Here is a 25,408-nt window from a genome sequence, read left to right on the forward strand (position 1 = left end):
TAAGTCAACTTGTCTCCCTATGTCTGCCTTTAATTATACTGAAAATTTTTTATCATGGAGACATTTAATTTCAAAAGCTATAAACCTCTGGTTCAATTGCTACAAAATATTGGTTTTTAGTGTTTCTCTCTGTATATTTTGCAGTGCTATTGCCACTATTATATGAAGATTTCAACAAACTTTATTAATGTTGAAGTTCATACAATCCCACTCCCCCAAAATGGGGTATTTTGTCCCTTTACATAAAAAAAATCCCTAACCTAAACTAATTTAACAGAAAGTGTACATAGGATGAAACATGAGAAATCTTGCAAAAAAGACAGTAACTTGATAGTTATTGTGACTTAGTTTTATCTTCTTGGACAGGGACAATGAAATTGACTTTTCTAAGATGTGGCATTGAACTGCTGCTGGGACTTGTATGCAGCTGAGCTAACACTCTATTCCTTCTTCTTTGTATCAGTCATCCTTATCACAACCAAAGATAAAATACACATTTTTCTAAAATCTAAATAAATCCCTCTTCAAAGCATACTTTTCTTGTGCTTCTTAAAAGAAAGTGATGTCTACTTACGCATTTGGTTTATTTATATCCAGTTGACTACTCATTTACATTAAAAAAAAATGGAAAAATTATCTTACTTGTGCAGCTTCAAAGCTGTAGCTTCATGGATAATTACAAGTCACCTCTGCAATTACTGAAAACTTACAGTGTAAAATGGGACACAGCCTCAGTTTTCTCAACCTGTTTTCATAGGGGAGGTGCTCCAGTCCCCTTATCACTTCATGGCCTCCTCTGGACTTCCTCCAACAGTTCAATGTCCTTCTTATTTTGGAGGCACCAGAGCTGGATGCAGCACTCCAGGTAGGGTGTCATGAGAACAGAGTGTAGAGGGACAGAATCATCATCCCTCACCCTGCTGGCCACGTTCCTTCTGATGCAGTCCAGGATACCTCTGGCTTTCTGGGATGCAAGCCTGCACTGCCAGCTCATGTTGAGTTTTTTGTCAACAATAAAGAGGGGTTCGGGGGGTGGTTTTCTCCCCCTTTTCAGGATTACAGGGGTTTAAATTCATACTGAAATCTTCTCGAGCGTGGGAGTAAAAAACCTGACCATCTGTTATCATGCCGCCTAGAAGAAACATTGAATCCTTCCTGTACGTGTTCTACTTCTTTTTATCAAATTTGGTTGAAATGGATCAATAGGTTCAAATCTGTTAGGAGGTCAAAATAAAGGTGAGACAATGAGAAAAAACAGAATTCTTTACAGCTTGCTCCAGAGCAAATGTTTTTAAATGTTTTGTTAGGATCGTAGAATGGTTTGAGTTGGAAGGGACCCCAAAGACCATCAAGTTCCAACCCCCTGCGATGCCCAACCTTTCACAAGACCAGGTTGCTCAGAACCCCATCCAACCTGACCTTGAACAATTCCAGGGATGGAACATCCACAACTTCTCTGAGCAACCTGTGCCAGTGCCTCACCGCCCTCACAGCAAAGATTTTTTCCCTAGTATCTAATCCAAATCTACTGTCTTTCAGTTTGAAGGCCCTTGTCCTGTCACTACCGTTCCAGTTGCCCAAGAGAAGAGGATACTTGGATTTTTCAAGGGCCTTACAAAACCAACACCAGACAAGCAAAAAAGGAAAAAGAAAACCAGATCACCATAGGATGAAAAAAACAAGTGAAACCCCCACGTTATTGTTAAACATAGAAAACGCTTGTTTCAAGGACTAAATTCTGTCATAAGAAAAATGTTTCTCAATTAGGCGTTTGCAGATGGCCATGGTATGGCTGAGGACGCTACGTGCTGTTTTGACTACGAAGGTTGAACAAATGCCACCAACCCACGCTGCCGGCGGCACCCGGACCTTTCCCGAGGGACGCGCCAGCCCCTGGAGCTCCCCACACCAACATCCGGGAACTCCCTTCCCCCCCGCGGTCGCCTCCCGGTGGTCCCGCCCTGACGTAGGCGCCGCTCGGCCCAATGGGGCTCCGCTTTGCTTCCGGCGTCCGGCCCCGTCTCCTGGATACGGGCGCGGGGTGCCGACCATCCGAGTGGCGCGCGGGGCGGCGCGGGGACGGAGCCTGGTGGGACCTGGCGGTGCGTTCCAGATGGAATAAAGGACAGCAAAACTCTCCAATTCCCGGAGTCACTCTACCTGCTGAGCCGGTGCCTTTCCCGCTTGCCTGTATTTTGTGGCGCGCAGGGACCAGTGTCCCATCCGGACTCTGCCACCGGGCCATGGGAGATTCCGTGCCGGGGGCGGGGCTCCGCCGTTTCGGTTGATGGCGACGGCGTGGTCCATCCCGCGGCGCACTACCACTGTCGTTCCACCCTTTCTCGCCGCGTCCATCCCTCACACACAGGTGCAGCTGTCGCTTCCTTTCTTTCCCGCCGGTTCCATGCCCCGGCGCAGGTACGGCTGTCGTTCCCACCCTTTCCCGCCGGTTCCATGCCCCGGCGCAGGTACGGCTGTCGTTCCCACCCTTTCCCGCCGGTTCCATGCCCCGACACACAGGTTCGGCTGTCGTTCCCACTCTTTCCCACTTTCCCGCGCACGTTCGCGGCCGTTACCTGGCGGAGCGCGTGCCCAGCCGCCCCTCACCGCCCCTCACCGCCCCTCACCGCCCCTCACCGCCTCTCACCGCCCCTCACCGCCCCTCACCGCCTTCTCGCTCCCTCCGCCGCCGTTTCTCGGTCCGAGTGCGGGAGCGGACCCGGAGCGGGGCTGGAAGCCCCCGCTGGAGCGCTCCTAAGACCCCTTGCCCTTCTCCCGTCTGCCGCAGGTGGGTCTCTGGGGGCCGCTATGTAGCGCCTCAGCCCTGACCGCCCTCGACAGAGGTGGGAGCGCAAGAGATCGCGGGTCGTGCATGGGCTGCTCAGTTCGCCATCAGTTCCCTCGTAAGGAGAGGGAACTGCGTCTCCTTGGTGTACTGGTCCTGTGTCCAGCCCAGAGCAAATGCACTTCCCTCGGTGCCTGGAGGCTGCTGCTTTGGGTGCTTCTGTGGAGTTTCACACCTGCTTCGTTACAGGTGGTGGCTTGTGAGTCTTCCACGACGGCCTTCCTTCCTCATCTTTTCACTTTCTTTGTCACTTTATTTGAGCTCTTCGTACTTCATGTCAAAATCCAGCTGTTGAAAGTCTGTTTTGTGGGTCAGAGAAGCTGTGGATGTCCCATCCCTGGCAGTGTTCAAGGCCTGGTTGAATGGGACATTGAGTAAAGTGTTCAAGTGGAGTGTGTTCCTGCCCAAGGCAGGGGCATTAGAACGAGATGATCTTTAAGGTCCATTCCAACCCAAGCCATTCGATGATTTTATGATTCTGTGCTCCATTGCTTTGTCTACTGAAATAAAGGCATAGCCATTACTCTTGAGAACCAGAGATGCTTCTCTTTTCCCTGTAGCCTCTTGCATTTCTACAGATAAACCTTTTAGAATTTGTATATACTAGCCCATTTATTACTGTTTGAATCCATTAAGAGCTTTAGAAGTGTAAAATTCACCTGTTCAAAATTTTGATCACATGTCCTGAGAGGAGGTCTTCTATAATTATATTCAATCTTTCTGGAAGTAAAGAATCCCTATTCATGATAATTGGGAGGGTGAATGCTATACATGAATGACTATTAAATTTGAACGTTTCCCCTTTTTCCTCCTTTCTTTAGGTTTATTTGTTTGTGAGACTAATGCCATGTTTCCAGTCTGTTGCCTGTGACGCATCCTAAACCATGGAGAACTTCGTTTTGTATGAGGAGATTGGAAGAGGAAATACGACAGTTGTTTACAAAGGAAGAAGAAAAGGGACAATTAATTTCATTGCTGTTATTTGCAGTGATAAATGCAAGAGAGCTGGAGTAGCAAACTGGGTAAGTAATGTGGGTTTTTTCATGCTAAATCTGGGAAAAAAATGCAGCCTATGAAATTCTTGCAGCGCAGGTTATAGAAAAGTAGCATGTGCTTCTTTAAATGGAGTTTGTCACATTTAGATCAACTTCTCAAGATTTTAAGTTCTTAGGCTTTAAATACAGTCTTATTTTAATGTATTTATTTCTTCATGTGATTTTATTGGTTTTTAGGTTGCATGCATAAACCCATGTTTGCAGTCTTACTGTTTCTATGCTGTGTTAGTGAACTTGTAAAAACAGTTACGTGGGGTAATTTGCTTTACTTTCTTATTAGTTGTGCAAATCCAGTGGTATTAGTAACTTCCAGTAAACAACCGATTTCTTACTTAGCAAGAAGAAATTATTTTTGATGAAAGAATACCATTTGTCCTCAAGTGAAGATACTTTCCATGGGGTGCATTCCCTCAGGAACAGGCTGTTCCAGTGTGAGTTCCCAGAGGGTTATATTTCCTGCCAGCAAACTGGCGTGGGCTCCTCTCTCTGTGGGTCTGCAGGTCCTGCCAGGAGCCGGCTCCAGCACAGACTTCCCACAGAGTCACAGCCTCTCTTGGGTTTCCACCTGCCCCCCTGGTGTGGGGTCCTCCAAGGACTGCAGGTGGATCTCTGCTCTGCCATGGACCTCCATGGGCTGCAGAGGGACAGCCTTGCCTCACTGTGGTCTTCACCAGGGGCTGCAGGGGAATCTCTGCTCCAGCTCCTGGAGGACCTGCTGCCCCTCCTTCTGCACTGACCTTGGTGTCTGCAGAGTTGTTTCTGTCACATGTTCTCACTCCTGTCCCCTGCTGCAGTTGCTGTTGTGCTGGGCTTTTTCCCTTCTTAAATATGTTATCCATCATTGATGGGCTGGGCCTTGGCCAGCAGTGGGTCTGTCTTGGAGCTCACTGGCATTGGCTCTGTCAGATACAGAGGGCTTCTCGCAGCTTCTCACAGAAGCCAGTCCTGTAGACCTCCCTGCCTGGATACCAAAACCTTGCCATGTGAACCTGTTAGTTTCCTATTCCTTCTCATTGTTTCAATGATAATTTCTTGGGAACTTTTTTGTTCTTAGAAGTGTATTAGTCTTACAAATCCATTGGGGATACCTTACATACCATTCTAGCAAGAAACAGAGGCTTCTCTGGAGATTAGGCCATGTAGGTGTTGTAGAAATATGTATTTTCAGGGTCTCTTGAATGGTTTTCCTTGCCTTATAAGATTAAAAATGATGGAAAAGGTTTTTTTTACTTCTTCTTGCTGTATTATCTCTCATTTGTATTCTTGTTTAAAAAAAAAATAGGAGTGCAAGTTTGACTCCAAATTCTGATTTCCAGTTTGTTGTTGTTTTAGTGGTGCAGGAAGGTTAAATAATATTTATAATTTTGAGTTTTTTTCTCTATTTTTTTCTATTTTAAAAACAAGTGAGTTGGGCAGGGTCTGTGAGGAAAGTTGTCTTTTCTTAACATACATGTAAAACTAAAATATTTGAAGAATAATGTTAGTGCACTAGAAAAGGCAAAAGAACAAGTAGCTAATTTAGAGTAGATTGTATTGTTTCTTATTCCCATGCCTTAAATCCATATATATACATATTTATTTATGTCTTTCTCCCACTTAATTATGTTAAAAACTTCATTCTAGGTTCGTCTGACTCAGGGACTCACACATAAGAATATAATGACATTTTATGAATGGTATGAAACAAGCAACCATCTCTGGCTTGTAGTGGAATTATGCACAGGTGAGATAAGCTCAAAAAAGTAAACATTTATGGAATGTAAGAGATTTCTTACAGCTTCTTTACAACAAATGCTTAGATCTTTGAAAAAAGCATAATTATTTGATTATTAACTTGAGAATCCTGTTTATATATATAAAAGTGGTTTTGCTCTTGGGAACATTTTTAGAAATCAATTGAAATTATGCTTCTCTGCTTCACTGTAGGCATCTTTGAAAAGTTAGCTGAGTTACATACTGTTGGTTTTTAAGAGCTGAAGAGAGATGGCCAGTCAGGGAACATAAAAGCAAATAGTGAATAGTCAGAGGGTAGCTCAGTAAAAATTACTTGAGAAGTTTTCTAAGGACTCTTTTAAAAGACATCAAGGAACAAATCAAGTTTTAATGAACTATTGACTTAATATTGTTCAAATTAATTTTTAATCAAAGGGCAATTCAGCAGCTGAAGTAAATGTTATAATTTTTTTCCTATTCAGTACAAGTATTTTGACTTACATGTGAAAACTATAATTTGGGAACTCTGAGAACCCAAAACTGCATTAAGTGATTCACTTAGTTTTGATAAGTTCTTATCAATCTATTACAGGAACCTTGTAAGGCTTTCTCTAATTGTGATGACTGTGTATTTTAAACTTCTGATAGCATACTTTCCTCCACATGGAAAGGAAAGAAAAGAAAGCCAATCTGCAAGTGATACATGTTAAAATTTTGGTATCTGGAGTTTGTTTAGTAATAAAAATCCGTATTACACTCAGCCTTTTTATTTATCCAGAATTCTGTTTGAAAAATTACTGAAGAAGAGAACTTAAAAGTTCTGAGAAAAAAAGTCAGGTCATTCTTTCAGTGATTTAAAGTGAAGTTAATGGCTCATATGGAGGCTTTGGTCTGCTTGCTTAGTCTAACTTAGGGGCACATATTTAGGTTATTAGACCAGCAGCCTTTTATTGTTGAACAATTATCAGGTGTTTTACCTTGCAGTAGTATAGTTTGCTGCAGCGTGAGTGTCTTGGAGCTAACTTACTTATACATGGAATAAGACATGGATTTCTTATTAATTTTGTTGAGACTTGTAAACAGCTTTTGAAATATGGAAGATTTCTCTTACTTGTCTCAAAGATAGTTTCTGTTATCAGATGCAGAATAATTCTGTGTTGCTGGTTTCACTACTTTTTTTATTTGTGTGTTTGGCTGTGTTATGGAATTATTCTATATGTAGTCCTCTAAATTACATTGTAAGAAACAGTAATTAAACATGATGGAAAATTCTTTACTATAGCTCTGTAGTATGGGCTTGATTTTAAAGGAATAACCGATTCATTAACCAGCATAAAAAGGCTTAGAAATAAAATAATTTTAAGATTCAGCAGTGTTGAATAATTGGAAGAGTACTGTAATGAAATGACTGATCAAAGGGGAAAAAAGTTCAGGAAAATCTACTATCCAATTTGGGATAAAAGATCTAGTATCCTTTTCTATGAAAAGTTTTCCTAATCCCTCTTTCATTCGGGGTCTTAAATTTGTGGGGTTTTTTTAGTTTGTTGTGTTTTTTTTTTTTTTTAATCAGCATGATTTGGCTAGGATATAAACAGCAGATAACCCAGGAGACCTATAGATAACTCATGGCATGCAGACTCTGGTCTCAGGCAAACAGATTTGGTGCGGGATTAGTAAAGGACCAAATGGGGCTGAGAAAACAGATTTTGGGCAAGATGGGAACGTGGAGTTCAGAATAGGGGACTGGAACAGGAAGGAGGAGAAAGAATGAGCGATGAATTTGTGGGAAATGAGATTAGAAGAAGCCTAAGTGCCATGAATATCTAGGATGGGAATGACTCAAATGGGATGAGTCTGATTACATATCTGAGAATCAGTGGAAAATGAGGAAGTAGGTGATGGGGGAAGAAGAGAAGGTTTTGTATGGACACAGAAACAGTAACAATTAGTGGGGAGAAGTGCAGAGAGTGAGTGTGAAGCCCAGTGAAGAATACAGGGGATAGAGGATATATGGGAGGGTTATTTGGAAGGCTTTGTAAGTGTTATCTGATCAGAAACAAAGGAAGGGTTGGTTGGAACTTAATGGAGAAGGAGAGTGGTGATTTTGAAAGGACAGAGAAAGGTCGCATGTTAGGGTAAGAAGTCCGGAGAGCTATGATTAGGACTTACTGGTACCTGAAGCTGGGATTTGTGTGAGAAACCTAGGAAGTGAAATACAACAAAATAATTTATCTTTTCGACATTTGTTGACCTCAGACTGTAACACAGTTCTACTATTTCTGTTGTCTCTGAATTCAGAGGAGAATTGCCTGCCCTTAGCTTTAGCAATTGTTCACAGAAGTTGATAGCCTGCTGTTGGTATTATTTATTCTTTTAACTTACGCAGCAGGAATCTGGTGAAGGAATTTTAATAAAAGCATGGGGTACTATTACATTGTGAAGTGACACAGTTTCTGGATTTCTTTTTTCCCTTCTGTTTCCTTTGTAAAATAATATTGAAGTATTTTGAAGTCATGCACTCAGTTTTCTTCCAGACAAAATTAAGATTTTGTCACAGTATTGAAAATAATTTTTTTGTACATCTTGGATTTTGTAACTATTAGATATCAAGAAATATTTTTAATATCCACTGAGAATGGTTTTTGATTGACATCTTTTGAAGAAGTTTATGTAATTGGGCATTACTTGTATGACATCTTCTTTATATACACTTGTTGACTGTGTGTATTTCAGGTGGTTCTCTAGAATCTGTCATTGCTCAGGATGAACATCTACCAGAAGATGTGGTGAGAGAATTTGGTGTTGAGCTGGTTACTGGTTTATACCATATTCATAAGCATGGAATTATCTATTGTGAATTGACACCTGGAAAGGTAAGGAGGGATACTATCTATATGTCGACTGGATGTCACTTTCCATGCCATCAACATTTATTTTATTGTTTGTATTTTACTGTTAGGAAGAGGCTTACCTCAGTTGGGAGGTCAGTTGAGTTTCATAATATATAAAGTGAAGATGAGATAATATATAACATAATATAAGTGAAGACAATATAATATATATGTGAAGACAATCAGAGACAAGTCTGTAGCTTGAATATTTTATGATATAATTGATTTCTTTCCTTGGTGTATATCTGATATGATGTGATTTATTCTTTTTGATTTGGTGTACTGGCTTAATTTAATGAAGGATTTTAGTTCTCTGTCCTTGGACACATAAATTTGTTACTATTCTGTCATGGTGCAGAATATTTTGCAGTCATAGAAAATGCTGATGAGGGAGCAAAGTTAACTAAAGTTTCTTTGTTGATAACCTTCTCTATTGTTTGCAGATGCCATGGAAATTACCGTCTTATTCCTGTATAAAAATATAAATCTTTGTGTATAAATCATTTTGTGTGTGTGTAATTTATGTAGAGGTTTGCCAAAGTCTGTGTTTGTTTTTAATTCATGTAGTCACCAGAATATGACTATAGTAAAAAATTTTTGCTTCACAGTAATTGGTTTTGTCCTTGATCTATAAGTGATCAAGTTGCCATCCTCTGAATCTTTAGTTAAATGTTCCACAATTCTACTCAGTTCCTGTCATTTGTGGACCCAAAAGCATTAAAAATTCATTAATAAAGTATAATGTAGATGACTCAGTAGTCTTCCAAAGAAGAATGTTGCTGTAAAATACTCCTTTAAACAGAAAGTAAAATGCTAAACTTAAGCCTTCTTCTGTGCCCCGCCCCCTACTTCTGGCTGAATGGGCTATTACTTCAAGTTTTTGGGATTATGAAGTTTTTAACTGAGAAGAATAAGCACTGACTGGCCAGAGAAAACTCTCATCATTATTGGAAAAAATCTGTGGCATTTTCTGTTAACTAAAAATTCCTTTTTCTCAAATGAAGCCATGTTTGGTTTTACTAGACTTTATTTTCCTATGCAGTTTTACTCTACTTCAACTTTCTTTTCTCTGGTAACATCATTGTTTATTTAGATTTAATAATGAGTAAACAAGTGCACATTGAACCTCTTAAGAGTTCTATTGGGATACTTTTTTCTTATAACCAAAAGTATTGGCATTGACTTCAAAGAAAAACTTCAATTATTTTGGTTATAGACATCATCTCTATTCCTTAAATATTTTGAGATTGTGATTATTTTTATAATAAATTATTTTGTACTTCATGTTGGAAATCTCAGCAGTTTTCGGTTTTAGTATATGATACTAGCACACTGGATTTTGTTTGTTCTTACAGATTCTACTGGAAGGGTCTGGGACTTTGAAATTCAGTAGTTTTTGCTTTGCTAAAGCAGATGGTGAAGACTTGGAAGAAGTTTTTGCTTCAGCTGGAGCTGAAGAAGGTGAAGATATTAATGAAAGCACTCCACAAAGACGCTTTACAAATATAGTTCAGGGTACGAGCTTTTTACTACACAGAATTAACTTACACCAAAGAGACAGAATGGAAGTTGGAATATCAATCATTATGATAAAGAAAAATGGTTTAGAATTAATCCTGTTTTGTCTCAGAAAAAATTGAGCTATGGAATTATCTGTGGACTTTTTAAAATTCTGTGCTGCAGATGCTCTCTGTAAGGTCTGGAACTAAATTCCATTAAGTTAGTGTAAAATGTGTACAGAAAATTTGGCAAGTACTACACAGAACTACTTCTTTCGCTGGAGTCTGCACTGCTGTACTTTCATTGTCCTTTTTGATGTACATGGTCTAACTTAATTCTAGTTTGAGGTCAACTGTTTCACTACCTTAAAGATGATAATTTCATTTTAAAGTATGAGCAAGTTACTGTGTTTCAGTTTCAGCAAGCAGATCCATACAAATGCAGTAGACTGAAAACACTGTGTTATTTCTTCATTGAATAAGAAAAATTCAGAAACTTGTTTTTAATGTTCTGAATCTTTTATTAGTCATTATCTTGAAACATCTCAGAGACTTCTATTTCCAAGATAATGATGTCTCATGTATCAGTTACTTTTATCAGAAACAATGGAATTCTTGGTAATATTTTATGAGAACAAAGAGAGCTCTCCTTGCTGTCTTCTTCTGAAAGTTCACACTGGAAATAGTAAGACCAAGATCAGGTCTTTATTCAGGAAGAAATACAAGTCTATTCTCTTTCCTGTTACTCTTCAGAATAGCTGTTTTGATATGTATGATAATGACCTTTTGTCACTTAAAAAAAAAGAAGAAAAGAATCCAAAATAAACTTTTTAAGGGACTATGGAATTTACACTTTTTTTTACTGAGTTTGTGTAATTTTTTAGAGATTTTTGAAAACTGATGGGAACTACTGTAGAAATAAGAACTGTATATTTTTTTCCTGTATCAAACGAGAGATTTGTGAATAAGCTGCTATAATTTGATATGTGATGTTTTCGTAGTGCTTTAGTGGGAAAAGAGCCATAACTGTTTAGATCAGCGATTTCCTTGGCTAACTACCTTGTTTTTTGTAACAGAACTTTATAAATTCATGGGGGTTTATTTCTTGGAATAGCTTTAAAAAAAGATATCCCAAATCTGATGTAACATAATTATTTCTACTCACATGAGAATGGTTTCCCATTCTGCTCAAATTGCTTGGCTCTGAAAGCTGTTAAAACAAGTCAGAACATTCTTTGTATTAATCACTGTGTTTGAAAAGTGCAGCACAAGTCAGTTTGGTTAATAGAAGTGAAATAAACAACAAAGTAGAATATATAATTCTACATAAGCCAGTTACACTATAGGAGAGAAGTTCCTTTGAAACTACTTACCTTTGCTATTCAGTTTTCTTATATGTCGAGTGAAGATAATCTCTAACTCAGTGAAGTTTGGAGATAAAATTTGAAGTGTTGAAAAGGATGAATGCTGAATGAATAACCAAAGTGCATTAATTATACGTACTGTATTTTGTAGGCTTTCCGTTATACACAGCTCCTGAAGCAATAAAGGGAGACAACTTCTGCAAAGCCAGTGATCTGTGGTCCCTGGGATGTTTACTTTATGAAATGTTCTCAGGTTGTAAGTTTGTATATATATTTAATATCTGTGATAATAGAAACGTAGGTCATGGTCCTGGGGTAAATTCTTACTGACTTTCTAGGGAAGTTAGGACGTAGAAAAACTTGAGACAGGTTTTGAAGATTTCTTGAAGAACATATTAACTGTGCTTAAAAGACAAAAAAGAAAAAGTGTCTTTGTCCAATAATCAAGTGAAACAATACTGTTAAGTGGTCCTATTGACAACAGTTGTAACCAACATGTAAGGTTTAAATACTATGATATAAAATTATGGCAGCCCTTGACTTCTGACAGTGCAATGTTTTAATCTCCTTGGTATTAAACTCTGTGTGCAGTATTTTAACCTTTGAACGAGGAAACTGCTTCACTATTGTAAAGACAGAGTAATTTGGTTCCCTACAGATAAACTACCCATTAGCTGCACCTGGAAGGAAGCTTCATCACAGAAGAGAATTACACTGCAGCCTTCTTAAACCTTAAACAAAATGCTGATCTGTTGAATCACCACAGTAACACAGATACTGAGATTTCTGCCTTTTCATGTTGTCTCACTGCAGATTCATACAGGACTATCATGGTCACCTCCATCAAGCCATCTTTGGTGTGTCTTCTGTCTATGGTTTCTTTTGCTGTTCATGATAAAAGAATTTAATCCAAGGTTTGGAATTTAAACTGACAAGAAAACGTGATAAATAGTACTCAGGCCAAGGTTGTTTATTTCTTTGGATGCTTTCTTAGGAAAATGAGCTCATGATAAATCATCTTACAACCATTTTGGAGTTTGCCTAATCTGTGAAATACACTTCTGTTTGTAGGAAAACCACCATTCTTCTCAGAAAGCCGTTCTGAATTAATTGAAAAGATTTTATCTGAAGATCCTTTGCAACCAGGACCAGAGGGTAGGGTTCTGTTATTCTTTAATGGATCACATCACAGTAATACTTAGGAAGTTCAAGTTTTGTTTTACCCTTTTTCTTCTGAGGCTGATTGCAGGAATCAGTTAGTTGTCTGAAGTGTGAACGTTAGCAATGCCTTCCTGTGATAATTTCCTGTTAGTGATGAATGCTTGTTTCCCTTTTGACAGAGACATATATAATTTACTTCTAATTGTTAACACTGAATCTACCTACTGGGATGGAATTTTTGATCTTGGTCATTCTGGACACCAGTGTTATTCACAGAGATGCTTATATATTAGTCGCTCTTTTTCAATTTAAGCAGATTTTAACTCCACTTAATTTCTTCCTGGTGGCTGTCTGATAATTGGAGAGTTGTTTTTTTTTTAAAGTTACAAACAATTTTAATTAGTTTGATGACCAAGCATTAGTGGTTTGTTTGTTTGGGGTTTTTTTAAAGGATTCTTTAAAGTGCAAAGAGTGTATATTTAAGGTTCTTTATACACTGAGATTTTTTTTCAGATGAAATTACTATCAAGAAAGATTTTTAGCATGATCTGTAGATAATAGCGTGGTTTACATTGGGTGATGGTTGTTTTTGCTGTCCAATACTGATCTGAAGTGCTTCTATTTACAGGTTCTGCTATTCACAAACCTTCTGCTGAGTTCATCAGTTTGCTTGATGGGTTACTTCAGAAGGATCCTCATAAAAGGTAAACTGCCTAATCCATGGCTGCTGTTTATGTTGTCACCTCTGGAGAAAATAATTACCATGATACTGTATGTATAGTATCTTTTAGATGACAAAAAATGCAAAAAAAAAAATTCATGCCTCGTATAAAAGAGCAAACTGCTTTTTCTTACATGAAGATACATAGACTTAATGTTTTCATTACGTGCATCTTTTTTTTAATTTTTGTACCTGGTGCTAAATAGATAACTTTGTAACAGAATGAGAAGCAGTTTAGAATTGGATGGCTTTGCTTTTCCAGAGCAATGGGCACATGTATTTTATTAGCCTTTAACTCATACCTGATACATTTACATTATTAAAAAATTTAAGACTATAATTTATAGGCTATGTCAGATAATTTACATGTGGGATTGACTCTGTAGTTTCCTTCATTCTTACTCTCATACCTGTTATGTGAATTTTCCATTCTGATTTAAGGCAAAAAGTTTGTTCTGTAAGAAAACTTATTTGTCCAAATGAAAGCAAATGACAGGATTAATTGCCCTGTAGTATCACTGGGTTCAAAATCTAGTCTGGTATGTCTCTGTGGAGCTGTACTTAGCCACTGCTTTTACAGTTTGTTTGTTGCTTTTCAAAAGGCTGAATTGGGCAGACCTATTGCAGCATCCATTCTGGAAAGGATCCCTTGGCCATTGTGGTGGTGATTCTGCAGACAGACAGGGCACAAGCTGGAGGTACTGAATGTTCAAGGAAGACATTTTTTTAAATAAATATAAGCAAAGATAAAAATTTTATTAAGTTTGTCTGTAAATTTTATAATTTTTGAACTTTCTTTAGAATTTTCATTAATGGATTTTTACATCAATCAGTGGGCAGTTTGGGATGTTTAGGAATTGTATTATCCTGTTAGTGTGTTGCACTGTCCATTCACTTTCAACAGACTCCTTCCTGTTGGCTATAAAATGCGTTAAAATTCACTTCTGAGCTAAATGCTCTCATTTTTATTTATTTGTTTATATATTATATAAAATTATTGTATGAATCTGACTTAAAATTTTTTTTAAAGGTTTTGTAGAATCTTATCAGTATGGGTCAGTTTTATCTTTGGTGATTTGTTTGTTTGTTTGTTTTTATTCACTAGGCTTAGAGCATCACAAAGCCTATCAGTGCAGTATCTTAGAGCTGTGGTTCAGCCTTATAATCTTGCAAATGCAGCTGACCCATATTCTTTGCTTATGACATAAGGCATTAATTTAGGGGTTTTTTTTTCTAAATTTTTAATACTCTCCACTGCTACATACACTGCAGAAACACCCAAAGCTTTTGTGAAAATGGCTTCTACGTATTAACAAGCTAGGCTTCTTCTGAACTCCTGTTACCTTGCTGGTTTTTGTGTTTCTAGTTTTGAATTTGGACATTTAGCATTGTTTTTTATGATACGTTGTTCTAAGTATTTGAAAGATATTTTACATTCCAACATGGGGAACTAATGTCAAAATAGTTTTAGAATGCTGAGTGGTTTTTGTTATATCTACTTTAAAAATTTCTCTCATGTTGTTCTATACCTATTTCAGATACCAGTGCTGCAGTATTTTTCTTAATAATGTTCATTATAGTTTGAGGTACAGCTCTGTCTTTTAATTTTATTACTGTTTTGACCTGCAATAAGAAATTAATATTTAAAGTTTATACCATGAACTAAGATTTCATTCAAGGTTTTAGCAAGACTTAGGTCTTAGAGCTTATTTTAGGGAATTTTTGGAGAACAAGAGGAATCTTAATCTCCTACAAAATATTGGGCTATTTGGCCATACTCTTGAGATTTTTCTAATGCCTGTGAAATATCTGCTGATGTATACACTCACTGACAAATATGACAAATGTAAAACATTGGCGTGACATGTGAAGGAGGCTCAATACTGTGTCTTTTCCCACTGTGAGACCCATGTATCTATTTTTTTCACAGTGTGGGTTGGATTAATATATGATATCCTGGAGAGCCTTCATGAAGGTTTTATGACCCAGTTCCATGTCAATAATATAAGGACACGTTAAAAAAATCCCAAACAACCAAAACCAATAAAATTGCATTTAAGTGTGACATGTAAATCATTACACGCACAAAAAAAGTGGTTTTAATCTAGGCTATAGACTTCATTGTTGGAGATAGGTTTGTTGTGACTTTTTACTGTGAAGAATGAAATGTCTGTAATGTTTTTAGTATTTCTTTAGTATCTCTTGTATTATGGGGTAGTAATTTAACTTTTCTGATGTCTTTCATTTAAGTTCTAATGATAGAGAGAATTTTTAATATTCTCCAAGTTTTTTGCTGTAAACTTACTTTTTGTCATTGCCATTACCAATATAAAAAGTATGTGCAACACGTATTTCAAGAGTATATTGTTCTAGAGAATGACAACTAAGCTGTATGCTAACAATTGCAACAGATAATGGATATGATATCTTTTTTTTTTTTCAATCTGTAATTAATATAATTTATTAAACAGCAGGGAAGACACAGAGTCATCAGTTTCTTGGAGTGCCAAAGAGTCAGTGGATGCTCAAAAAAATCTAGATAACTTGTCATCCTCAAGAGCAGGTCTTAAACCACCAAGCAATTCTTTCAAAATAGGTAATATTGCTCATTATGTTATTTTTTAGCTATTTTATCAATCCTACCAACATGCTTATTCCCTATGTTTTATTTGATTTTAACCTCTGAATGCAAGTTCATGTTCTCTTTTTGGTAGAAACTCAGACTGACTTGCGCCCCAGAAGTGTAGTTGATGGTGAATCAAATGAATCCATGTTTCTTCTCAGGTATGAAAAGTGCCTTGAAATCCTGTAGGTTTGGTGTTGGTTTTTTTCCCCACTGTCTCTTCAAACATTTTATTATTATGACTATAACACTGTGTCTCCTTCTGAATTTGCTATTACCAGTTAATAAATAACAAAATACATTTGGGAACTCTGAGAACCCAAAACTGCATTAAGTGATTCACTTAGTTTTGATAAGTTCTTATCAATCTATTACAGGAACCTTGTAAGGCTTTCTCTAATTGTGATGACTGCATATTTTAAACTTCTGATAGCATGCTTTCCTCCACCATGAAAGAGAGCCATGAGAGTTGTGTGTGTAGTTAAAGATTATATGACTTTATTACTCTTAATTTTGAAAGTAAACTTTTGATTACTTAACTGTCTGTCTAAAGAGAAAAATTTATTTAGATCTTCCTTACTTAGTTACTTCATATATATATAAAATAGGCTTGAAGCATGATTGTTTTAAATACATAAGAATAAGCATTCAGCATATGATCTGTTAATAAATTCTGCCTGCAGCTTTTCATCACAAGCTATTGGTGACAGTCTGTTAAGTACTACCTGGGTATTAAATTAAAAAATAGCGATTGGTTTAACAGTGATTTGTTTGTACTACCTTACAAACCAAGATTGTCTAGTGAAATACTTTTCCTATCAACATCAAGAAGAAATATTCCCATTTGAAAATACTTTTCTAAGCTTCTTGCATAACCTGAAATAGGGCTTTTGTACATCATACTGCGTACAAAAGTTATTTCAGTTAGTTTTAATACAGTAGTACTTCTCATCTCACAACTTTTATCATCACAGCTAGACACATATTATTAGTAATTTCAAGTAGCATTTGCTGTAGCAATCTGCTGAAAAGAAAGGCTACAATGATATTAAAAGCCGTATAACATGTAACCCTAATGGTGGTTTTTTAGCAACATAATTTTTTATAAGTACATTAATTTAAACACAAAATTTGAAATCTAATGCAAACAGTTAAAAAAAACCTGTTCTGAAATTCTCTTCAGTGATGTAACTTCTGAAAGCAGTGTATGTGATTTCTAGTAAAGTATTAAAACACTGAAGTGAAAGTAACTTGCTGACCTAGCACTTGGCACCAGAACTTACTTAGCTGCTAGGGGGTTAATCAGCTTTTAACAGCAGTGGCTTCTACTTGTGCAAATGGAATAGATCTCATTCATTTTAACTAGTTTAATTCAATAATCTCTTGTCTTGTTTTAAACTGAGAAACCATCTGATGACTAAAAAATAAGTATTATTTTCTGTATCTCAAACATATATGAAAGCAAATCCATTGAATTAATTTAAAAAAAATTTTAACAAATCTACATGTTTTGAAGCAAATGTCAGCTTATAATCATTTGTCCAGCCTCCTAGCTAGAAATCATAGGATTTTTTTTGTTTAGGAACTAAAATTCCAAGCAGATCCTGATACATTTTTTTTACTGTAAGAATTAGGATATTTCATGTATTTTTATGTAGGTAATATTTTGGCATTCTTTCATTGTACCCTTTAAATTTAAATTTCTATTGAAAATAGATGAAACATGAGAACAGTTATGTTAGTCATTTGATCACCGATTTCCTGAGTGTCTTTAATTTTGTTTGGTGTTTGTATTTTGAATTTAGTGGTTTTTTCTATTATAGAAATCTGATTTGCTAAACTAAATGTGTTTATTACTTTCTGCTAATCAAGGAAACGCGTTCATTTGAAGTTCTTGATTTAACTAGTTTCCTGGCCTGCCAATTACAATAATTCTGAAGTTGATTTTAAATGCTTTAATTTAAACTGATGTGTACTAAAACCCCAAGTTCACTAGCAGCTTTATGACAGTTGCAACTTGGCAGTATTCTGGTCTCTCCTTCTTCATTTTCTAATTAGCAGACAGGATTTTAAAAAGAAAAAGTAAAAGGTAAGCCCAGTTCACAATGATACATAAAAATTAGGAGTTTTAATTCTCGTTACTGTGGGAAATGAGACAACTCTTAAAAAGATTAATTTATTGAAAACAGGAAAAAATTGAAAAATTACAGAAATCAGAAAAATATAAAAATTTGGGATCCTATGGCTCGGTAGATGGTATGCCCCAGGAGCGCAGGGATTTGAGATCTTCTGGCTGAGACAGCACTAGACCTCAGGTAGAGAAAAAAACTTGCAGTGCTGGGTTGACTTTAAAAAATTACTAAAAGCCCCTTAAAAGGGGTAAGGCTTTTAATGCCCAGCACCGATGTCTCCCACAGCTAGTCTGGAGAGAGCAAGAGGGGAAGAGAGAAGAAAGAAGAGAGAGGGAAGAGGGAAGGGAGAAGAGAGAGCCCGCCTCTCGGCTTCGTCCTTTTTATAGTTTTTGCTCCGCCCCCAGTCCGCCCACAGCCCGCCCCTTCGGTCCAAGGCGATTGGTGCTTTCCCTTTGATGGATCATCTCTGTCTACCAATGGCTCATCGTTGTCAAGGGGGGTGGTATTAGTTAGAGATAAGGGAAAACAATACCTTCATTAAAATTCAGGTATTCAGGTGCCCATGGAACTTGCCTGCAGAGTAATGGCTCTGCAGCTAGAAATAGCTGCTGGCTATCAAGACTGGGTGGGGGGGTTTTGGCCTTGGAATCAAAATGCAAGTGAAACACCTACAAAAAGTATTAAAATACATCCAACACACCTCAGAACACTTGTAAAAGTATACAGTAAACACAGGAAAGGTAACTCTTATGGTGTACCAGTGGTTTGTAGCTTGAAAAGGGGCAAGTTTGTGATTTTTAACTGGGAAAATTTTAACTGGGAAGGGTGCAACTCTATTAATAAATTTTAAACAAATAGAAACACTGATAATGGAATTGGATTTTTGTACCTGGGCTGATGGGTTAATTGTAACATTCAATTTAAAAATAATTAACTCAAAATTAATTATTTAAAGCACTTAATATGCAAAGACCAAGCACAAATAGGGATTTCATGTATGACAAGTCCCCCCTTTTTCTCTTATGCTCGCATCTTTGGTCTTTGCATTTAAGTGAAGGTGGGTAGCTTCTTCAGGGATGGATTCAAGCTGTTTAAAACTGTCCCACACTTGCTTGGCAATTTTTCTTTCCTTTTTGGTTTTCTTATTATTATTGATATACATAATCTTTTGAGTGGATGGTGGATGCTGCTGTTGTCCTTGGAGGTCTTGGATCAGTGGCATGCTTTGGACGACAGTGGTAATTAAACGGATGAAACAAGGGATTAAACAAGGGAGAAAAATAAGTCCTGTAAGGGAAAGTCCAACAATAATTAAAGCTTTCTTCCACCATTGTCCTTGGAAAATATTTTCCCACCATTCAGAAGTGATCAAGGGCTGCCATTTCTGCACTGGAACATGGGCTAGTTTCCTGATGTTTTGGGTAATCTTGGTGATGGCTTCACCGTGATCATCAATGTGGATGCAGCAGTCTGAGGTGTTAAACTTGCCACATACTCCACCTTCTTCTGCTAGTAAATAGTCCAATGCCAACCGATTTTGGTACACGGCTGTTCGAGTTTGCCCTTGCTGTGTGTTAAGTAGTTCAAGAGCAAGAGAGGTCTCATTGGTGATTACCTCAATTAGTGCTTGCAGTCGGATGATCCGGTTTAGCATGTGGATGGGAGTTCGGTACCCCCAGCTCCCATCCTGTGCCCATGTAGCAGGTCCATAAGTCTCTAGGATCCTCTCAGCTGGCCATTCTTCCTCTCCCCATCTCTGGGTTCCCCCTATTACATGTCTTTTGGTACGGGAAAGTTCGTCATAAAGGGAGATTCCAAGGTGGGCTCCAGCGTTTTCAGCAAGTAGGAAGAAGTTTGGCTGAATGGCTCCAAGAGTGCAGCTCCCTTTCCAGCGAGGTGGTAAGCTGGAGTAAGCTCGGTTACCACAGATCCAATAGAGGTCTTGTGGTGCTTCCCAGAAGTGGGGTTGTATACTTGCTACTGTGATCCAGTATTTGGAAATTTGTGGCAGGACAGAGTATGGATTTCCTTGATCCCAACATTGCCAGAGTTTTTTAACAGGATTAAAAATGCAATTTTTGTTTTTAATCTTTTCTGCAGACCAGAATACATCTGGTTCTTGGGGTATCCACCAGTGTTTTTGCCCATCAGTTACCAGGTACCTTTTGCATATTGTCTCACCAACTTCTTCTAAGAATTTTCTTCCTTTCCTCCAGATGCATTCTTCTCCAATAACAGAATTGCTTAGCAGCCAGGTTTCATTATCATGTCGGGTTGTGGGGGAAAGATTACTCAGTCGGAGTAAATCGGGGGGTCCAAGACTGACTCCCCGCCAAGGCCAACTTTCCGATTCTAAAGTTCCTCCGCACACCCAGCAATTTGTTAAATTTAGCTGTTTTCCAATCCTTTCTGCCAGGTCAATAAATAAGTTTTTCCTTGACATCAAAGGATTGTTTTCTTTTTGCTTTTCTTTTTCTTCTATGACCACCTCTTGGATCAGGTCGGTGTCATAGGTCTTTCTTTTTAACAAATCTTCTGTCCTAGTTATGTATTTAAAATTGAAACAGAGCCAATTGTCTTGGGAGGGGCACTCTCCCTTCTGCTTATGTGTTTGGGTGCCAATGTTTTTGCCAATCCAATACTTGTGACCTTTTTCTGAGCAGATACCTAGCTCTGTTATGTTGTAACAAGATGGATTAACATAAGTATGTGCTCGGAAAAAGTGTCGAATTTGGAATGAGCTTCCTTCTGCCTGATACACCGTCTTGTAACATTTGTTACAACGGCTGTCAGCTGCTTGTGTGAAGGGAGGCCAGAGGACCCAGAGACAGATGACATTTAGTAGCAGGATGTTGCTCACTTTCCCCTTTAGGCAGACCCGGAAGCAGTTGTTAGCATTTGGGTTGCCTCTGCTGGTGGGGCTTGTCATCTTTGCTTCTTTTGTCCTTTCTTTAGGCTTCTCACCTTCAGATGGTTCTTCTTCAGTGATTTCAGGCTTCTGGAAACTCATGGTTATTTTGGGGTTGGCCTTGTCAAAGATTAGAGTTATCATGCCCATAAATTTGGAGTCTGATTGGTCTGTTATTGAAAGAGAATGCTGGCTTCAAATGGAGCCTTACTACACAGCTGATGTGACAATATGGTTGTGTGAAGGCAGACTCTATAAAAGGGAATAACAAGGAACAAAATTAACAGATAAACATTTTCAACTTAATTTAACAACTTGTAGCTAGCACTTATTACCGAGGTATAACAGGGGATAAACTGCACTTATTAATAGGGTATAACTGGGAATAAACTGGGAGTACAGGGTTTTATTAACTTGGACTGAGGGATGCTGAGTGGAGCTTTTAAACAGGGTGTTCAGTTTGATGGTTTGTCCGGAGGTTTCTTTTCTTCAATTGGTGGTGCTACCGGACCCTTCACTCTCTTGACGTGTGTCCAGCCCTTTTCAAATGTTCGGACAGCTGTTTCGGTGGTTAGCTGGACTTGAAATGGACCTTCCCAAGATGGGGTTAATGACTTTTCTTTCCAGGATTTTATTAACACCCAGTCACCTGGATTAATGTGATGTAAATTAAAATCAAGTGGGGGTGTTTGTGGAAGAAAACCTCTTTCCCTTAGCAACCCCAGATTTTTGGCAATTAACTGTACATATTGTTGTACATTGGTGTTTCCACACTCTTTTGCATTCAGCTCTTGTGGTGTAGCAAGGTAGGGCAATCCATACAACATCTCGTATGGTGAACAACCCAAATCAGATCTTGGCTGCGTTCTAATTCTAAGAAGAGCGAGTGGAAGGCATTTTACCCAGGTCCATTTTGTTTCCAGCATTAATTTTGTCTCCTGTATGGATGTCTCCTGTATGGATGCGCCCTTGTATGGAAAAGGTTACATTTTTAATTACAGGAACAGGGAAACTTTCACCATTAGCACCACATATGTCTAATGTTTCTTGAGAAATAAAACATCCTGGAGGTATTTTAGTGACACAGGTTCTTTCAGCACCTGTGTCCACCAAAAACTCCACTTGCTGTCTCTGGGGTCCAACTTCTAATTTTATCAAGGGCTCTTTAAGATGTTTTTGCCCCAGAGAATAGAGCCCCTGACCCCTTCAATTGTTCAAAATTTGTCCCTCCATTTGGAGGACTCCTTGGTCTCTCTGCCTTTTAAAACAGTACCAGTGCCCGTGGCCTTGTTTATTACAGTATGTGCAGATTAACCTCTTAGGTCCTTGAGCAATTGAGGTAGACTGTAGGGTTGGTTGTATATTGCAGGTGCAAACTTGTGGCTGTTGGTGAGAGCAAATTTGGGTTTGCTGTTGTGGGATGCCCCCTTGGAAAGTTCTTTGTGTAGGAGGGTTGTAGATTGGGATATTACTGCTGTTATTCATTATTCGGCTTTTGGCCTTCATCCTCTCTTCATCCCTTCTAACAAAGACCTTTTGGGCTTCCTCCAGTAATTCATCCAGTTCCCTCTCTGGCCATTTTTCTAATTTTTCCAATTTTCTCCTGATGTCAGGCCAGGAGTGAAGCACAAAATGTACTTTTAGCATAGTTTTGCCTCCTTCACTGTCTAAATCAATGACAGAATAAAGTTGGATGTTGTTCCTTAACCGAGCCATCCAAGCTGTTGGGGACTCATCCTTTTCTTGTTCCCCACAAAATGCCTTTTTCATATTATTAACTCGGGGAACGGCTTCTCTGATACCTTTTACAATTAGATTTCTGTAGTCTTTCATGTTCCTCCTACCCTCTTCAGAATTTGGATTCCATTCAGGATCTGTCAGTGGTAGTTTTTGTTCTCCAATTGGGCCCTGATTAGAATTATTTTCTCTGTCCCAGACTGTCACTCCTGCGGCTCTAATCAATTTTCGTTCTTCAATGGTAAATAAGGAATGTAGGATGGATTGTATTTCTCCCCAATTATAAATATTAGGGCCGAGGAATTGATCAAATTGATCAGCTAGTCCAATGGGATCAGTCATTAGACTTTTCATTTCTTTTTTAAATTCTCGTACCTCAGATGAAGCAAGAGGTACAACTACATAACCAATTCCTCCTTGAGCATTTCCCATGGGTACCTCTCTAAGAGGTAAAATTTTAGACTCATGGGGAGTGCTAAGGCAGGTGGGACAGTCAGGTGTTTTAAATGATTTCTTTCTAGTGCCAGATGCTGGGCCATCCTGACTAGAAGAAATCCTTTGTCCGGTTGTCTTTTTGTGAGAGCAGGAAGGAACAGAAATCTCTTTTTCAATTTCATTCTCACTTTCTGAGTCCCTTTCAGTTGGGTGACTTGATGAAGGAAGGACCCTCCTTTCTGGAGGAAGGTAGTCTAGGGGGTCCCACTTTGGTTGATTTAATATAGTTTTTTGTTTTTCTTTTTGTTTTGGTTCTTCTGCAATGGAAAAAATTTGGTTTGAATTTGTATTAAGTCCAATTGAATTAGATTTTGTTTCCTCTTCCAATTCTCTTTTTTTGTCTTGTTCTTCATTTTGTTTTTGCCAATAATTTAACCAAATTTTAGCATAGTCTAATTCATCAGAATGTTTTGGAGCTTTGTAATGTACATAAGAATGCAAAGCTTCACAAAGCCACTTTTCAGAAGACCCATGCTTGGGCCATTTAAGCCCATCTTTGTTAATTTTATGTTTTGGCCACTTAAAAACACAGTATCTAATCATTTGGCATTGGTCTTTTTCTTTAGTTAAAAAATTTTCTTCCCACTTTAGGAGCATTTGTCCTAATGGACTCTCTGGGAAGATTTTATATTTCTTCATTGGGTCTTTTCTTTTGCTATTTGCTTGTCCCATTTTGTTACTGGGGAACAAACAAGTAGCTTGTGCAGAAGAGGATTTTTTTTTTTTTTTTTTTTAATTATATTAAATAAACCAAAGTATTATATTGTATAAAACAACCAAAATACTGTAAAGTAAGATAATATTATGAAATAGCTTAAAATCAATACACTATCACAATATAAAATAATAACGGTAGTAGATTTATAAGCATAAAATACAACTAATGTAGAGAAAAGTAAGTAGGGATAGTAGATGTAAAAGAGAATTAATGATGGTGAATCTGTGGGAAAATTGAATATGGTAGGCTGTGAGAAAAACAAATATGGTGTACCAAAAAAATTAATTTTAATTAAAATAAGAATAATTAATATGCATTTAAATTGTTTAAAGTATTATTGGAATTTAGACAGCTTTATATATATATATAAGAGACAAAAGTTGTCCTAATTAGCAAAGGAGAGGTAAATTTAAAATATTTATAATCGAATTAAAGAAAAAGATTATAATGAATAACACAAATAATAAGCCAAAATACCAAAGTGGTATCTTATTATTAAAGCAGATAAAGCAAATTACAACTATAATCCAATAACTCAAACAATCTGAACTAACAGAGAGTATAAAGGTGCTAGATAGCACTGACTAAAAGAGTCAAACTAAAACAAGTTCACACATTCACTAAGAACAACAAAAGGTGCAGTTCAGATTACAAGGACACAAAATGGCGGCCGCTGCCGCTGAAAATACAAAATGGCGGCCGTTCGCGCCGAAATTCAAAATTGCAAAATGGCGGCCGTTCGCGCCGAAATTCAAAATTACTAAATGGCGGGCGCCCATGCCGAAAAGAAAGATTACAAAATGGCGGGCGCCCCCGCCGAAAAGAAAGAAAAGAAGGGGTTTAAAATGAGGTTTCTCCTCGGTTCTAGACCCGAGGAGACTGAGACACTGAAAAAACTGAATTTGGGGCTGCGCGCACCCCTAAAACGTGGAAACCTCCCCCCAAAAAGGCTGACCACCACACTCGATCTTACCCTCTGTGTCTCTAAAGGGTGATCCTTCGTGGTGCCCCTTAAAAATGAATCCTTTCAAGCACACTCACACACACACTGGGGATGGCCAAACCCACACTCACTCTCACAAAAGGAATTCCACCCGGAGGTTTCCCCAAAAGCTAGTTGCCCTTAAACAGGGTAAGTCCTAACTAAATTCCCCTTTAAGAAGGGTTCAAGCCTTACCTCCAAGTCCTTCTCCACCGGAGGTGTCCTTTCTCCACTGCAGTAATCCTCGTGGCAGCCCGGAAAATCCAAGGGGAAAAAAACCAAAAAAAATCGCAAAAATTAATAAAATTAACCAAAAAAACCTGGATTTTAGGGCAAAAAGAAGGATCCCGGACGAGCCCCCAAAAGAGTTGTGGGAAATGAGACAACTCTTAAAAAGATTAATTTATTGAAAACAGGAAAAAATTGAAAAATTACAGAAATCAGAAAAATATAAAAATTTGGGATCCTATGGCTCGGTAGATGGTATGCCCCAGGAGCGCAGGGATTTGAGATCTTCTGGCTGAGACAGCACTAGACCTCAGGTAGAGAAAAAAACTTGCAGTG

The 25,408-nt window shown here is 38.0% G+C and overlaps 1 protein-coding gene across 1 annotated transcript in view; it reads left to right on the forward strand.

Annotated features, from left to right (window-relative positions):
• Positions 1–3,729: 3,729 nt before the first annotated feature.
• Positions 3,730–25,408, forward strand: part of ULK4 (unc-51 like kinase 4) — a gene marked incomplete at both ends in the record, with an annotated part of 221,246 nt that continues 199,567 nt past the window's right edge. Inside the window, 10 exons of the mRNA XM_082281603.1 lie at positions 3,730–3,867; positions 5,524–5,623; positions 8,347–8,486; positions 9,860–10,019; positions 11,519–11,620; positions 12,439–12,522; positions 13,157–13,232; positions 13,852–13,947; positions 15,721–15,845; positions 15,964–16,033. Coding sequence (XP_082137729.1) covers positions 3,730–3,867; positions 5,524–5,623; positions 8,347–8,486; positions 9,860–10,019; positions 11,519–11,620; positions 12,439–12,522; positions 13,157–13,232; positions 13,852–13,947; positions 15,721–15,845; positions 15,964–16,033 — 1,091 coding nt within the window. The remainder of the gene's footprint in view (positions 3,868–5,523; positions 5,624–8,346; positions 8,487–9,859; positions 10,020–11,518; positions 11,621–12,438; positions 12,523–13,156; positions 13,233–13,851; positions 13,948–15,720; positions 15,846–15,963; positions 16,034–25,408) is intronic.

The sequence above is a fragment of the Coloeus monedula genome, assembly GCF_965178545.1.
Source record: "Coloeus monedula genome assembly, chromosome: 1".
NCBI lineage: Eukaryota > Metazoa > Chordata > Aves > Passeriformes > Corvidae > Coloeus > Coloeus monedula.